Source organism: Varanus komodoensis, unplaced genomic scaffold (genome assembly GCF_004798865.1).
Source record: "Varanus komodoensis strain SLA01 unplaced genomic scaffold, ASM479886v1 scaffold1, whole genome shotgun sequence".
Classification (NCBI taxonomy): domain Eukaryota; kingdom Metazoa; phylum Chordata; class Lepidosauria; order Squamata; family Varanidae; genus Varanus; species Varanus komodoensis.
In genome coordinates this window covers 46,962,741-46,980,720 of record NW_025335268.1, presented here as the reverse complement: position 1 = coordinate 46,980,720, position 17,980 = coordinate 46,962,741, and the positions used below count along the sequence as shown (strand labels likewise).

Sequence of the window (17,980 nt, the reverse complement as noted above, 5' to 3'; positions counted from 1 at the left end):
GCTCATTTTCAATACGATGTAACATCAAACTTTTAAAACATGTCTGCATTGTAACTTTAAACTGATTAAATTGGGATTCACAAGCACACAGAGAAAGAACCCCAACACATGCAGTTTGATAGGCATTGCTAAACTGAGACACAGTCTGAGTTGTAATAAATATCTACTTTCCAGACAAATTGGGAGAAAATTTGATAGTGAAACCATTTTTTAGCATAAGTTTCTAGTGACTTAAGTGGACTATATAACTTCCCTTTCATGATGTCTGTGCTCCAGTTTAAGGAATAGAATTATTTTAAATATTTCCAATCCAATTTTGTATCCTAAAATCAATGTAATGTAATTACTATTCCTTTGGAATAGTATGGCAAAGGTTTTAAAATCCATTCAAGGTCAACATACTCAATTTTTTACGATCGCAAAGATTTGCAACATATTCAGAGGGTTCTTAGGTTCTTCCAGACAGCTGATTAAGTAGGCAATGCACATTCTGTGGGAAATTTCCCAGTATCCCCTGTCAATTCACAAGGGATCCTGGAGCTCGATGCTCAGATCACCCACGTTGCACATATGCTTGGGAATGTAAATTCTGGCTTGTCTTTTTTGCATCCCCTTGCAGCCCACCAGTTCCCCACAAGAAAATTTTGGATGCCGTCTGCTTGAGATTTCTGAACTCCCAAAACATTGGCAAAGCAAATGCCATGGGAGCCCTTCCCTTGAAGATTCTGTTGCCCCACAGCCCAATATGGCAGGACTGAGCACACGCCAAAGACGCTTTCCGCCATTGACGGCCTCTGCTTCACAGCACCTTTCTTGGCATGAAAGCCTTTTGCTAGTTCTGATGGAGAGACAGAGAGCGCATACAACTGCTGAATGACTCCTTGAGTGCCTTTGCATAACAGGCCCCGGTCCTTGCAGAAACCTAGGTACAGTGTACACAATGTTGTGGTCCACTCCTGGATCATTCTTAAAGGCAACATCACAATAGCAGCTGCTCTACTTTCACCTTTTTCTTTGAAAAGGCAGTGTCTGACAAGACAGCGAGTCTCACATTTCCAGGCATTTTACTCCAAAAATAGCTGAGTTCTGGATAAGTCTTGCTGAAAAACCTTCCCCAGTAAAATCATCTTCAAGGCCCTTCGGAACCACAAGTAAAAATATGCATAAACCATTGGGTTGAATGTAGAATTCAAATAACCAAACCAAACCATGGCATCAATGAGAAGAGGTGGTATTGTGTAATTCATAAAGGGGTCGGTGACCGTGCAGAAGAAGAATGGGAACCAGCAGATGAGGAACACTCCTACCACTGTCCCTAAAGTCTTTGCAGCTTTTCTTTCTCTGCTGTGTGAAATATGATGCTGTGCTTCAAATCTGATTTGCATTTGGTTCACTGCAGCTTTAATGGAACTGGCCTGCCTCTTGGCTATGATGTATATCTTCCCATAGACACACAGCATGATGAATCCTGGGATGTAGAAAGAAACCATGGAGCTCACCACCCCTGAAGTTTCATTGAAGAAGACAAAGCAGCCACCCACACAATAGATGAGTTTGTAGAATGTATCTTCTGTTCCTAACATATTTAGCTGAAAGAATACTAGTCCGAAACCAAACATAGCTGGGAAAATCCAACTTATGAAGATCATGACTGATACAACACAAGTGTTTATCTTTGCTTTATATCTCAGCGGATCACAGACTGCATAGTAGCGGTCAATAGAGATAAATGAGAGGTGGAAGATCGAAGCGGTGCTCAGCATGATATCAACGCTGGTGTGGATTTTGCAGAAGAAGTCCCCAAAATACCAGCAGTTCTCAACTGACCTCACCATGCTATAAGGCATGACAAAGAATCCCAGCAGAAAGTCCACGGTGGCCATAGAGAGGATGAGAAAATTGGTCGGGGTGTGGAGCTGCTTGAAATGTGCTACAGAGATGATAACAGTCAAATTGCCTGCAACAGTCAAAAGGATCACACACAACATGAAGATGTACATGGAAATTCGAACACTAATTGACCAGCTGCTCTTTATGCAGGAGCCATTTATGGATTCGCAGCACAGCTGCATTCTTCCTAGAGATTCAGATGCCTGCAGGCACATGCTAATCCAGTGGGTATTGTGCTTGGGGTGCTTTTTACAGCAAAACCAAGAATTCCTTAGTCTTTTGCCATCCGAAAGAGGAGGAGTATCTGCCAAGAGAGAAAAGCAGAGCATGAATATTATTAAACGTTGAGACAAAATCACCTGCTTCCTTCCCCAGCTTGGTTTGCAAGCTATGACCAGGGCTGTCTTGCAGTGACATTACAGGGTTTGCCGCACTCACCAGTGATGGTAATTTCCCCCCTCACTACACCTGCTGAGTGCCATCTCCCCTCTTTTCACCCACACCAGTGTGAAGGCAGAAAGCAAAGCCTTTGCTCTGATTTTCCTTCCTGGAGCCAAATCAGAATCAGAGCAGGAAGTATTACAGAAAGTGGGCAGAAGGTCATTAAATTTCACTTGCCTCCGTGCTTTTCAGTAGGAAAGATTTTCTTGTGTACTTTTGGTCACGTTCTAAGGAGGTGAGCCATAGTGATGGTGACATCAGCCACAGCTTGTATGGCTTCAGCTACTGGAACGCAATGAGATAAGCCCATGGTCACCAGCAGTGCAGGGTGGTCCCTCAGGGGCCAAAAAGCCAGGTACCCTTCAAAAACGGAGGGTTGGGATCAAGCAGCAGTCAGACTACAGTATGTAGTTGGCGGGTTCCAACTGGCTTTGTACAGGGCTGCAGACCCTCAGGCCTGGTCTCCCAATATGGCCAACTGAGGTTCCCCCAGAGGACCATGTCGACTCTCCCCTGGGCCCACCACTTTTCTCCCAGCCACTGTTATTTTGGTGGTTTCCTACCTTTTGTGCAGTTTTGCCCACCCCACTTCTGAACAGTTGCAATGCCTACAGGATCAGGATAAGCCTTTTAAGATGCTGGCAATCATTTACTTTAACATATTCTGTTTCTGAAGTCCTTGTGCTTAACATGATAAAGCGGAAATGACAGTATAGGAAGGCTTCAGATAATTACACAGTTATTCATGGATTGCTCCTTTTCTTGAAAGGAAAGCCCCTCTCTTTTATCATCATCATGTTACAGTAATTTTACCAGGATTGATGTTTATTCTAAAGTGCAAACAAACAACAAAATAATAATCATCGTGCTTTTCAGATGGAAATGCAATACTGACAACCCACACTGCAAAAGCGTAACTAAATGGATTGGTTCAGTTGCTTCCAAGTGGAATGAGCAATTCCATTCAAAAGCATTTATTCACCAGAAAGTGCTGTTGTTCTCGCCAGCATCATGCAGGAGTGATGATAATACAAGGGTACCATGATACAGACAGTGCTGCCTATTTAAGACATCATGATTGTGGGGACCTCACCCTTTCTCAAGCCATCTCTGGTATCCTTAAGAGTCCATCAGAATATAAGGCTGAGGAGCAGGTAGGAGGCTGAAGAAGGAGAGGGAGCAGGTAGGAGGCTGAAGAAGTCTGCATTGGCATTGTGTGCACAGATTACCATGTCAACTCCTCTGTACAAGCCTTTCCTTGCACTGCATGGTGGACAGGGACAACGAAGGATGGGACTTGTCCATCAGGAAGAAAAAAAATATCTAATTCCAAGCGTGAATGAACTTGCCTCAAATAAGAAGCAAGAAAAAAGAAGTTTGGGAAGACTCCCGTACCACCAGCTAGCATTGTAAATGCTTCCTGCCATGATTTGTTGCAGGGAATTGAGCCCATGAGGCTTTCATCTGCATTACTTGTTGGAGCACTTTCCTTCCAATGATTAAAATGTTTTTTCCAAGCAGTGAATCTTTTAACCAACAAGTCCAAACCCTTGCTTTTCTTTTCAGTTAAGGTCATAGAGTCATACAGCGAGATGCGATACATGATTTAAGGCCTTCCCCAACTGTCAAGTTAGACACACAGAGCCCAGGTGGAAATGTCTGCAGAGTGAAAGAACTCGCTTTTCTGCTGTCAAGAGAAAAGATTCAGCTGATCTCTGTCTCATCCCAAAGTTCACCTCCTTCCTTTGGTCCACTTGAGGGCTATTTTGATTATTCTATTACTAAGGAATTCTCTCTTTTGTTTGTTTGCTTCATGATGAATAAGATCATGATCAATTATGTTAAATGATTGATTCCAGAACTGGAAGAGTGCAGCCAAGGAATGTTTTGGAACAAGATGCCTCCAATCTAGGTTTTTTTTTTTTTTTTTTACCAAAGTCTTTGATCATCTTAGGCCACATAATTGGAGAAGGGCAGAAACAGCCCTTGAAGATGCCAGGTTTCACCACTATTGCATATGAATTTTAGGTGTTGGATCAATATTGGTGCAATTTACTATGTGCTGCCTATAACATATTATACAGAACAAATGAGCACTGTTCAGATGGACAATGTCCCTATTTCCATTTTATTATTATATATATTCAGAGGTACTCCTCTGAATTGCTACATACAGGAAGGAGTTCCAATAGCATCTACTCCAGAATTAGACCAGTTTTCAGTAGGCAGGGACTCATGGGAAGGTATTCGGGGCAGAGCTGTGTGTCATGCTCTCCCCACCCTGCACACAGGACCAGCACCAAAGGCAAGCAGGATCCCAGTAGGGCCCTGCTACCAAGAGCACCTGAAATGGCACCTTCACTTTATGACACTGGGCAATAAATTCTGAGAGTCACATTTGATTACATGACTAATGTGTATCCTTGGTAAATATTAGCTTGGTTGAATTGGTTCCTAAAGTATGAGCAATGGTGGATTCCAGTTAGGCTACGAGATACAGAATAGGAAGAATCTCGGGAAACATGCTATAGCACCTCCAGAAGCTGGATGAAGAGGCACATGCAACTCCAAGACAGCAGCTGTCAGTTACAACATCCTTTGGAACAAATGTTTGAAATAGCCACTGCAACACCCACTAGAATAACTGGCAGGTTTGTGGTTAGACTCACCTGACTATCAGCAATAAAACAGTATCCTGACATGAGAGTCAGCAGCTAAGCATCTGTGAAATAATGTGGGCTTAGGAGCAGTCTGGAGTTCTCAGCACATCAGGAAGATGCGCACTATGCAACTCCACCCCTGGGACAAAGTCTCATTGAGTGCAGCCGGTCTCAGTACTGACCGTACTATATGGAATATGATGGGATTCACACCCGATTCCATTTACATGTGATACCTGATATCTGCAATTTGAAATGCAAATTTTGTATATGCTCTTGGTACGATTAATGTAGCAATGTAGTGTGGAAGGTCTCTAGTGCTCATTACTCCAATTCTCTCTAGACAGTTTTAGCTGCGTCTACATTACTGCAACTTGCTTGCTCTGGCCCAGGCAACTGTGGTGGTGAGAAAGAGGAATAAAAATGGCATTTCCGTCTTCATTGGCTCTGCCTGCTAAGCCAGCAAGTTGCCGCAAGGATACGGAAGAGGAGAAGAAGCCACAGTTACTGTGGCCAGTGGTGGCGAGAAGCCTGACTTGCTGAGGGAGGGTCCCATGGAGGGCATCTGGCTCAAAAACCTGGAGCCAGCTCAGGCTGCACACCTCCCCTCTGACTAGTTCACCGTCTTCTGACTTAGTGGGGGGTGCTGTCAAATTGTGAGTGTTGATGTAAGAGTCATCTGCCAGTCCAAGGCGGGCACCACCTTGGCAGGCAGCAAAATGCCTTGGGCCAGCCCTGGCCACACCACTGCCTCTTGGGCACTGGGCAGGCAAAGGCTGGGACAGATTTCCTATATGGGCTGCGATCATCCTAAACATAATGGCAGCTGGCAGGCACTCTCCTAGGCTTCACAATGACGTATCCTCAAGGAATCAGGCAAGGCTGTGCCCACACTCATTGCAGAGTTTGACAGCAGGAATTCTCCAAATGGCCTCCTCTGGGGAGGCACCAGGCCAAGAAAACATGGCAAGCATTCTTCTTCCTGGAACAGGCCTGAGATGGTAACATCCAAGACCAGCCACCGCAGGCAGCGTGAGCTTAATGAACAACTCAGCTGGCCCAGTGTGAAAGTTTAACCTGCCCTTCCCGGCAGCTGAAGACTGGCAATCCAATCCATCAGCAGCTTGGCTCCAGAAAAACTTTTAATGACTCTCTCACACCACTCTCAGACTTTCTGCTGCTGCTGCTGGGTCATACTGGATCCCCTTTGCCTCTGTTGGGAGGACGCATAGGCCACAGATGAATTGCTCATACAGTCAGGAGACTGGAAAGATCTGAGATAACAGGGCTGGAAGAGGTCAGTACTTCATGCAGCAGAGATTTCTGGCTGTGACTCATAGTTAGTCACAACTGGTAGCAAGTCTCAGGGATGGGAGCATCACCAAATCCAGGCACAGAGCCTGGTACTTTAATCGATGCTGTTGCCGGGTTTCCGACGCTGCTGCTGTGGGTGGACTCCAGCAGGGATGCTGGCCAGAGCATCATGTGCACGGAGAACATGTTTGGCCTGGTGCAGTTAAGTCAGTGACACCAGCATTGAGGACCTGGACTGTGGCCAGTCTTCCTCCCCACAAGCACTCACTCTGACTAGCAATGGGGGCCGAACATCTGGCTTGCTTTCTTTGTTCCTGTGGTTTGACTCTCTACAAATGGCTCTTTATTGCAGAAGAGGGAATATATGATACTTAAGGGTTTTTCTAAATGAGACTGTCCATCACCATATCTCATTCCAGTTTTTTTAGGGTCAGAGGTTGGAGTGCTATGCAAAGAGCTTTCCTTTCCTGCTGTTTGGTGGCAATACCTCTAGGTGGAGCTGTATTGTAGCAGAATAGGGCAAACATACATGTATGCACCGTGCTTGCAGGAATAATACCACATTATTGACATTCTTGAAGAATGGAAAAGTGCTCAAAAAACAGATGCGAAACTGGAAGATTGTAATGTCTAATGAAACAATAAAAAACCATAAGTAAGGAACCCGGAGCACTCAATAAATGCCTCTTGTAGAAAATTCCTGGAATGACACACTGGCTAGCAAGGTGAGCCGAGGCAAAAAGCTTTGAATTAATAATGGAAGACTTTCTTATTCCAAGACCTGACCAGAATGTTTTTGCCTAATTCCATTTATGATAAGCTTCTATCTGGTTACAGCTTTCCTGTGTGGCTCTTAATGCAGAAAAAGCCCTTCATCCCAATTCATTTTATACTTTATATTTTCCCAATTCAATTTTCTTTCTGATAATTGTCTAAAATTACCTGCCTCTGTTTTTCATGGAATGATGATAAATGGTTCTGTTTCACAAAATGGTTAATCAAATTTAGTCTAAATGGAATATTCTTTGCATTCATCAGTTAAATGAATACTTATGTTATTTCATTAAACAAATCATTCCCATCAATTTCCTTTAGTGTACTTGAATGAAGGAAAAGAGTAATAAAATAAAGAAAGGAAATAACTTTAGAAAAGTGGTTTATCTAACAGAGATCTGCCCACCTATTTTGCATCAAGAGTAAATTGCTTCAACAATGATGCACTGTGCTAGAACAGATAAAAATAATGCACATCTGACACAGATCTCAGAAGAATCCTGCATGGCACCTGGTGGAGGAATGTTCAGAACTTGGGCTTCTGGCACTTGTGGTGGAGTAATGGAGTCAGGGCTTGTAGGGACGCAGCACCGGAACCTTTTAACTAGCAGAATTGCTGGTGTCATTTGCCAGTCTCACCTCTGTTAGGCTTCCCTGTTCCCTCTGAGTTTTGCTGCAGCCCTCATAGTAGCTGGATGATAAATTTTGCCTGCAACAAAATTTCCGTATAATGCAAAATATTATAGCTTGGTCTCCAATAGGCAATTAAGACGCATTCCCTTTACAAAAGACCTGCCTTTGGCATAAAGCAAAGTCTGCTAGAATTGTGTTGTTGTTGTTTTTATGGATTAACATAGTCACCTGAACTTTTGCAGTGTGTTTGTCAATGGGGACTAGCCTCATGCATACCTGTACTTCTTAATCTACCGCTACAGCTCTGAGCACCAGACTCTGGGGTGGTGCACCAGAGTCCACCCCAGGACGTCCTGCGCCACCTATGCCCTGCTTGCACGGCAAGCCCGACAGACCGAACCCCGTGCTTTGGTACTGATGCTTGACGGTTCCACTCTGTCCCCATTTAGAAGCAAACTGATCTGGTTTCCCTCTTCTGAATGGACAGGGCACCCAACTTTCACCAATGCTCCCTACTCATTACAGCCCTCTGGGCAGGGCTTTAGAGTTGGAGGATCCTCTGGAATGCTATGGGACGTTACTGCTCCCATGCTTGATCAAGACTTATATCTCTACATGCACCTGGCATTTGACTTTCCAAAAAATATTATTCTAGTAAATGTTTTTGATATTTTAGAGTATTTTTATAATGTTTTACAGTTTAAAATTGCTGTAAGCCACTCTGAACAGTATACAGGCAATGAAAGGATGAGAGAAATGCATCTCTTTAAATAAATAATCCAATTAATAAAACCCTTGTGAGATGATGGACAGTGAAGAAGAAGCCATTTTGGAATGCCTGCAAATGACTGTATCAGACCAAGGCCAGGGAGTGTCTGCAGTGCAAGCACCGTTGTGCCAGCTGGGTGGGGTGGTGACCAATCATGCTATGGGGATGGAGAGAGAGCCCAGCAAGGGGCAGAGCTGGGGCAGAAGATGATGGCAGCTCTGATCTGGCAGTGGGAGAACGGGAGGCGGGTTCAGGGTCTGCCTAGAAAGGGCACCAAGAGCTGAATAGTCTGCCAGATGCAGAGGCCCTTCTCCCGAGAAGGCGTTGCCAGTTGCTGGGCAGCAGCACAGGCGGGAGATTCAGTTGTTGGAGTTGCGGGAGGGGTGGGGCAGGTGAGGAATGCCAGACCCCCGCCTCTGGGAAGGTATCTTAAACTGGGCAGAGAATAAGGGGAGGGCTCAGAGAGGGTTCCACACTTCACTCCGGGTGAATTCAGAGATGTTTGGCCATAAGGATGTGTAACAGTAAAGCACTGAGAAAAGGAACTCTGAAGCAGTGTGTTTACTCAGGAGAAGGACCATGCCACACAACAAAGTCAAGCAGTAAACTCTGTGGTAGAGCAATAATTACAATTCTAGTCTCTTGATGTCCAATAGACTACTATGCCATATAGAGGGAACATGGGCCTCCAGATGTTGGACCTCACATCATTCTTCACCATGGATTACATTAGCTAGGGATGATGGGAGTTGCAGTCTGGCAAAAACAGAGGACTAAACATTCCTTGACAAGGTGCAGACTCTCCAGAGATATTAATTGCCATTATTACTGGCAAACATCTTCTGTAAGACAAGCAGAATCCACAAGTCTGGAGGAATCAGCAAACTATTGTAATGACCTCCATAGATTTGAGCCTTAGGATAATGGGAGGTGGTAGAGAACTGAGGGAGAAAGGTCAAAAATCATTTCCCCTCTTTGTCCAGTATGTGTACTATAGGATTCAATAGAAAGAGTCCTTCCATTTGTGGTAACCTGGCAATATCTCTTGCATAACAATGCCACGTATCCCAAAACAAAGGTATAAAGACATGATAGGGAGAGAATAAGGAGAAATTGGAGCCCAGTTGGAAACCTCATTGTGAAACACAATCAGATCTGGAGCACACCAAAGCACTTAATACATTCATTTCCTAGATTTGACCTCACAAAGCTACTTTTATCAGACTGCTGAATGCCTGCTTACACTTCTACAGAATATGGACACTATGTACTTTCTCCCTTGGTTCTTTAGTTTTACGTAAAAGTCACACTTGGCAACTGAGAGCGGCGATACTCAAGAGTGCAGGTTATGAGAGAGAATGCCAGTTCAGTAGATTCAAATGTAATGAACTGAGCAACTGCTAGCCCAAACTACCAACATGGAACACAGAATTATTTGAATAATAAAATCCTCTTGCATTATTAAGGAATATTGGGATATTCAATAAACTGATCGACTAGCCACATGTAATAACTATCCTTGTAGTTGCAAAAGCAGTCTGGGCGTGCTCAAGTGAGATTCAGCGGGTTGGGGTGGGAGTGGAGGGACACCAGTATGCAAAGAGGGACACTTTTAGTTCCAGATTTTTTACAGAAGTAGCAGAAAAAGTATTTTGAGGGGAAAAAATGGAAGGAGGCACCAAAACAAAAACAGTCCAATGAAGACTAAATGTATTGACTGTCAGTGGAGCCAGGAACAGCATCATGTTTGGGTACCAGCCAAGGTCCTACACTTTAGTGGGGGCCCACTGACAATGGTCCCCTAGACTTGCTCCTCCACTTCACTCTGGCACTAACCTGCAACTGCCCACCTGTTCACAGGCTCGCTGCCTATGAAGCAAGCAATAGAAGCCGCTGCAGTGTTGATGAGAAGACAGACCCTCAAAAACCTGGAGCCGGCACTGAGAGCAGGGACAAGAAAACTGCAGGGATGGGAAAAGATGCTTGGAATCCTGGATAAGATTGTCAGTCCTGCAATACTCTTTTGGACAAGGCCCCATTAAATACATATTTATCCAATGGATCACTACCTTCTGGTCTTAACATTAGCAAAGCTTTCCACTCCCATTAACATCCTCTTAAAGTGTTTAGGTTATTTGAAAACTTTCCATGGTTCATCTGTCAGCTCACCAGGCTGCTAGATCTCAGAAATGTTTAATCTGAGACGTTTTTAAATGAAGGGTTTTTTAAAGATCCAATAAATGATTGTTGGCAATTTTTGTATTTTTTTTTAGCACAAGGCAATTTAATTTAGCTGTTCTAATGGGTCACATGAGTTTAATGCTTGATGATATCAACAATGTCCAGCTTGTATAAAATAGAATAATTTGTATCTAATTGGAGAAGCTGAGAAAGGGTGGAGCAGAACCAAGTTCCCAAAATGGAGAACCTCAATCAGCTTCTACCAGCATCTCGGCAGACTCCAGACCTGGCTGTCCTAGCAAAATTCTGGCTTTAACTTATCAACCTGGAGAGCTGCAGCTGTTGGTTGGTAAAGAAATTAAAGAAAGAAATGCATTCATTAATTAAATTTCCATCCTGTCTTTGTATCACAACTGGCACGTTTGAGGTGGCCGTGTTGTCATTGTTTAGGTCTTTTTAATTTGTACAGCAAAAGGTTGCCTTCCCCAACCTGGTGCCCTGTGGATGGGTTGGACTGCAACTCCCATCTTTCCCAGTCAGTCATGCAGGGAATTGTAGTCCAGCACATGAGCTGGGCATCAGATTGGGGAAAGCTGCTCCAGAACTGCAAACCTGTGCTTTACCATATCATCTTCCTACCTTCTGAACTTAGGAAAGCGTTCCCTGCTGCATCCTCATTTTGCCATGCTTTTGATCTGAGCGTTCCTTACGTGGCGAGAGTTCTTCAGATGAGCAGCTTCCTCACAACTACACTGAAAGGAAGTATACTCCACAAAGCTCAGGTTCCAGCTACGAACCCATCCTCGGTCACACTGCTTCTTAAGCCCTCTAGCAGTCAGAATTAACCATACTGCCAAAGTCTGCGAAGCAACTGCCGGAAGACTGGTATCAGAAGAACTGCCCAGTTATTAATCTCCACGCACAAGCATGGCAGATCTTAACTAGTATTTAATTAAACATTATAGGCGCATGATGAACAAAGATGGCCACGTCACATACATCATTTCATCCATGTTGCGCAAGCATCTATAGAGGGAGGAAAACAATATATGAACGGAACTCCCTTTCAAAGGGGAACTGTGTACAAAAAGTGACACTTCATAGCCTAGCACTGCTTACACTGCTGAGCAAACAGGCCTTATCCAGCAGACCTATCTGTCAATATTTGTTAATCAGCAAAACAGAGCTACTAGATACGTGCTTTTGCCACTACTAACTGCCCATTACGAGAACTACTAATGAACGAGACTCATTGCTTGCTCCGCATTTGAATTGGGAGGAAGTCCTTTTTTGACTTCAAAAGTGAAAATAATTTTCTATTATTGTGTAAGTCAGTCTTCTTGTGAAACAGGTTCTACAAGCAATTGTCCTAACCATACTTTTCATACGCTAAAGGACACAGTTTTCTCTTATGCAGAGACTACTTTGAAAAGTTTGAATGCAAACTGGTTCCTTGTTTGAATGGATCTGGTTCCTTGTTCATTTGTTCAAGCAGAACATTGAGGCAATGATTTTACTTTCAATACACGTCAACCTCCAACCATTAAAATCTAGTGTATACCATGGATTTCCAAGGGGCATTCTGCATACAATATTTTTCTAGTGATTTTGCCAGGGTGTGGATTACATTTATAGTGGAAGGTCCAATTCACACATGCAAACTCCAGTGGAACTGTGTTAGCAAGCAGGAATCGCATAACCAAGTGGGTGTAGTGCAGGAATAGGCAGGCTTCAAGTTTGCAGGAGCTACTCTGAGCTTTTACTAGAACCTCACGATCCACTACCTGGTTTCTGGCACAAATACACATACATATACAGGAAATTACAAACTTCCAAACACAGAATTTTGTTCTGAATACCAGAGCTGAACTCGGCTCAACGCAACTCACAGCACTTCCACATAAAACTCTACCTCTAGGTGCATCAATCTTTCATCATTTCAACATTATCATTTATGGGGGCCAGCAGGGCTGCCCCAAGGCACTTTGCTGCTGAAGGCCCTTCTGCGGACGGAAACCACCTGGGCTGGCAGGTGAATCTTACTGCAACACTGGAAGGGAACATCTGCCTCCACTGCATCAGAAGGCATCAGGCCAGCTCAGGGGTGCAGGGCAAGCCATGCGGGTTACACTTCTTCCCTCTGGCACTTTCTTGCTATCTCTGAGCTTCCTGGAGGAAATGCCTCACTCTGCTTAATGATAGGGGTGGTCCTGGTAGCAAGCCGTCCTTTGGTTGCTGCTTTAGTTAGCCAACCAGGAGGCAGCATCCTTGCCAGTCTACTACAAGTCAGCCACAAGCTCCAGCTCCAGCCTTGGTACAGGGCGTGAAAGAGTCTAGACAGACCTTGGTTCAAATTCCCGTCTAGACATAATGCTCACTGTGTCTCAGGCCAACCGATCTCACAGGCTGTTGCAAGGATAAAATGAGAGAGCCATTTATGCCACCCTGAGCTTGCTGGAGTAATAGAGCAGTAGCAGTGATGATGAAGTTCCTTTTATCGATGAAAAATGTAACATTTCCCACTTTAAAAGCAGCAATCATTCTTACGTTATACCTTCAGAATTCTGCATTTAACTTTTAAAGCCCTAAATGACTTAGGACATGCCTTCTCTCATGAGTCTGCCTGTGCAGGATGAATCCAAAAGATTCTGCTGTCTGGGTGTCTGGCGCTGCTCCCCAGGGCCGGTCACACTATTGTGGCATTTGAGACAGAAGTCCTCTCCTTGGCATGAAACATAGAGGTTCCCCCTCTCCTGCTCTGATGCCATGTGTGTGGGCTTCTCAGTATGGAAAAGCACCTTATAAATAGAAATACAGGCAATTTATTTGTCCTCTTTCCATTTTAACTTGCTCTCATCATGCAAAAGGAGTTAAACAACTCCCTCTTTAATTTAATATCAACACGGTGCAGTTCCTGAGCATGAATAAAATGTGCCAATTTGCTTGCTAGATTATTTGATTGATGAGTTTTGTTTCTTCTATGAATAGCCTCTGCTGATTGTCCATGTCTACCACATCTAGTTCATCAGGATATTCCATGGCATTTTTCTCTTCCCTGAGTTTTCCAAGCTTTCCCTTCGACAGACAAGGGCATTCCATGGCCACAGAGTATGCTCAGCGGACATTAGGCTGTTTTGCAGGATGGGGGCTTCTTGTCCTCCTCTCTGAAGAATGGGTTATATCTAATATTAGTCCTATTTGTAATAGACCTATTGAAATGAATGTAACTTAGTTGGATACAGCTCTGTCTACTTCTGCAAACCTTGCAGTTCCCCTGAGCATGCCAATATTCCCTCTTGTTTTTATTTCCTTTTGTTTTTGTTTCTCCCTTTTTCCATTTTCTTTTTTAACTATACTTCTGGAATCACTCAGCCAGCACCGTTCGCTAATAGAGAGAGTGTGTATTATCTTTCACAGTGCAATGATAAAAAGAACTGTCTGTTATCCTTTGCTGATGTTCCTTGAACTGACGTGCGGGCCTGCCTTGGAGTGCTACGTGCAACCAGTATTGTGGCCTGTGAGCTGAGCCAGAGAAAGCATTCTTGCAGTCGTTTTAGTTCCTGTTAGACAAAGTGGGTGCTCGCTCTCTGTTTTACTTAAACAGTTCGTATGCTATATCTAATTCCAGAAAAGAGGGTAGCATTTTTGTGGCTAGTTCAGAAATGTAAACAGCTTACAGTTTAGTGTGTCTTCATTTCCCATGATGCTAAAAATCTAACATCAGCATGATAAAGTCTCTTTCGTTCCCCCCCCCCCCGCCGCCCTCGCATGCACAAACATTTAATCCCCACCCATCTCTCAGCTAGGTATGTCTGGGTTTTGTCAAATCTGTTCTGTCTGTGACTCATGGATCATCAGGCATTTAGCATTCTGCCATCCATTCATTGTTGGCATCTGATCTTTGCACTAATTCACTTTAGCACTAATGTGTACTTGCTCAATTGTACTAATGAAGATTACTTATTACACTTTAGTGCTGATGCAAATTAGTCCAAATCTCTGCAAAGTGAAAATCTTATCTGTAAGTCTGTGAAATCTTCACACAAGTCAGCAAAAGATGGCCCACTGCAGAATCTGCTGGCCAGATTCACCAAAATCTAAACTCCATTGGATCTGTTATGGATTTTTCCATCATCCCTAACTCAGCTCTAAAGAATTCCAAGAATACAAACCATTAGACACATAAAATAAGATGCTTCATGTCTAATGGAAATAAGGGCTGCATTTTGTGGTGCTGTGACTGATTTAAACAGAAATGAATAATTTTTAGTACATTTTACTAAAATGTATCAAGTTATTTTAAGTGAGAGGACATGAAACTGAATTGATGAAGAAATTACAAAAATGGGCACTGTGGAAGGAAGATGTATCCACTTTGTGCAAAAAGAAGTAGTTAAATGTTACTGGCCTAGGCAACTCATAAAAATACTGCGCTAATTCCTTTAGGGCCTATAATTCCATTATATTGGTTTAAATCTGAGGAAATGGAAACTAGAGATAAAAAATGCCAACATGAAGCTAAATATATGAATGAAAGTGGGACCTTGAAATGCAGTGCTGCAGCATATCTTCACTTCCTAACACCGGTTTTCATGTTTATAGAGTTGGTCAACCAGCCATGCTCTACTCCAGGATACTCCATTCCTGCTGTATTTTGCTTTTCCTTCTCCAACTAAGATTCGGCTTTCTGGGTCTACCCAGCTGTGCTTACACTTGGCTGTTTCTGGGGAACAGAAGCTTCCATACTGGCCATTCTGAAGAGCATGAAGACCTCTCTGCCTCAGGTTTTAAGCAGCAGGAATGGCTACCTGTGGGTTGGGCCACAGTGTGCCATGATGTTGAGGGCCTGGGCTACCTGCACGGCCACTCACTACCTGAGTCCGGCCACTTCTCATAATGCACAAACAGGGCTTCTTTGTGTGGTAATAACTTCTGCTACAGAGGGTGAGGTGGGCAATGAGGGAAGCCATGTAGGTGAATGGAATTCTGGTAGGGGCTGGAACTCTTACTTTTTCCTAGTCAAATTTCTTAGGCATTTAGTTAGTTACAAGTAAACTTCCTTCATTCCAGCAGATCTTAGAAATGTGTGCTAAAGTATAACTGTGCCTGGGTGCTCACTACTGAGATTTTGGAAGCATGTGCCAAGGCACCTTTTCTTACATAATAAAAGACACTGACGGACGAAATGCTGCCTGGAACATGCAGGGGGTGTAGGGCTTCTTGCTGTTCAAATATGCATTGGATTGCAAAAATCAAGGGAACACTATTAATGCCAAAGGAAGTCTGTCAACATTGGTGCTAGTAGCTGTTGAATTTTATGAGATATTTACTGCATGTCTGCACTGCCCAGTAGCCAAGACTGTCTGGGCGATTCACAACACAGCTCAATTGATCAATCCATTCATTCAGTGCAAAGGTCTAGACAGGCAGATCGAGCGATCAAAAGATAATAGAGCTGTACAGCTTGATTTTAATTAGCGCTATCCCTGGTGAAAATGTAGGCACTTAAAAATGTAAGAAGAGCCCTGCTGGATCAGACCAAAGGTCCATCCAGCCCAGCACTCTGATCACACGCCAGCCGCCCAAGGATCCCTCAAGCAGGATGGGTACAAGATCTGTGCCTGCCCAAGCTCCTCAGCGACTGGTGTAAGCAGGCACAGCGCCTCTGAGAATGCAGTTAAGCACATTGCCAACAAGTCCAGTTGTCCTTGATCGCCTTCTCTTCCATGAATTTGCCCAATCCCCTTTTGAAGCCCTCCAAAATGGTAGCCGTCCTTCTTCCCTGTGGCAGTGAATTCCATAGTTCATTTGTGCAATGTGGAAAAGGACTTTCTTTTATCTGACCCAAATCTTCCACTAATCAGCTCCATGGAATAATCCTGGGTTCTAGTATTATGGGAAATGAAGAAAAATGTCTCCCTCTCCACTTTCTTCACACCATGAATAATTTTAAACACTTCTATGAAGCCTCTGTTTACTAACACTTTTTCTAAGCTAAACAATCCCAGTTGTTCCAGCCCCTTCATCATTTTAGTTTTCCTTCTTCACCGTTTTTCCAATTCAAAAATACACTGTTTCAAGTGTAGTTGCACCAAAGATTTGTATGAGAGGAATACGAACTTGGCAGTTTTATTTTCAGTTCCTTTCCTAATTATGTCGAAATAATGTTTAGTGCCAAGAGCATTTCAGTAAATGTTTATGCACATTTCTTGATTCCAGCAATTTGAATAAAACAGGTGTTCACGTGTTTTTCAGAATACATTATTTTTTATATACCAAGCTGAGGAAACTGTTATGAGTCTTCACATAATATAAACATACTAATTATTTTAAAACTTACAAATGTGAACTAGTATACATGCATGGTAAAAAGTTGAAAGTACCTTGGTATTTTTAACCATAATTTAAATCTAATGTTTAATTAAAATAAGTCTATTAAAAGTAATATTGGTAGTAACTGAAACATTCACCACAGATTGGCACAAATATATTGTGTCAAAAATCAATGACACAAAAAATCAACAAATGATATTTAGTTCTTAAACTTTAAACTCTTCATCATATTCAGGATGAATTCAGAGTCATTTTATTCTGTTCAGACCACTAAAAAAACTTTCTAGAGAAGGCAAGAGTTTCATGCATATTCTCTTCATTCCTGAGAATAAATTTGTGCCTTTATTCATTTATTTTCAACTGCTGAACAGGCTTTTTTAAGTATGTCTTTTCTGTGGCTGCAAGCAAAGTGATATTTCTATTGTGCTTTTAACAAGGGCATATTGTTAGAAAAAAATTTGCTGAAGATCTCTTTACAGAAATCCCAGCTATATCCCCAGATTAGAAATCAATCTTACCTCAAAACAATGCATGAACCAAGACAATATGTAGCTCTAGCACCGATCCATTAGGAAAATAAAATCCCAGACTTGACATCAGTGTGTTCAAGTTACTGCAACTGTGTCCATCCAAGTCTGAGCTTCCTTCAAAGCCCGATGTAAAATCTTAACCAACATGATGACGTAAGTTTTAAATATTCAGGCAGTCAAGATAAGTAGATGATAAATCTTCCAAGCCACAGGCTTATGGGGCAGAGAAAGACAAATGGCTTTTTGCCAAATGACTATGAAGAACATGTAAAGAAGTGATCCAGATAAAGACAAGTAATTATGACTTAATTTGTAATTTACACACATTTCATATGTAATCATTGTATTGTGCCAGTTGATAATGAACAGAGAATATTTTGGATAATGTCTTGGACATCTAGTATTCAATCATGATTTGGTTATATTAACATGTAAACTATTTTTAAATGCTATTT

At 42.8% G+C, this 17,980-nt stretch overlaps 1 protein-coding gene across 1 annotated transcript; it reads right to left on the bottom strand.

Annotated features, from left to right (window-relative positions):
• Nucleotides 1–1,064: 1,064 nt before the first annotated feature.
• TAAR1 (trace amine associated receptor 1) lies at nt 1,065–17,576 on the bottom strand. The gene is made up of 2 exons (XM_044449022.1): nt 17,514–17,576; nt 1,065–2,194 (listed from the first exon to the last, which is right to left on the bottom strand). The coding sequence occupies exon 2, from the start codon at nt 2,103–2,105 to the stop codon at nt 1,065–1,067; it is 1,041 nt and encodes a 346-aa protein (XP_044304957.1). The 5' UTR covers nt 2,106–2,194; nt 17,514–17,576.
• Nucleotides 17,577–17,980: the final 404 nt, after the last annotated feature.

Bases quoted from the DNA above. Each gene is read 5' to 3' on its own strand.
- TAAR1 (XM_044449022.1), bottom strand. From the start codon at position 2,105: ATGTGCCTGCAGGCATCTGAATCTCTAGGAAGAATGCAGCTGTGCTGC.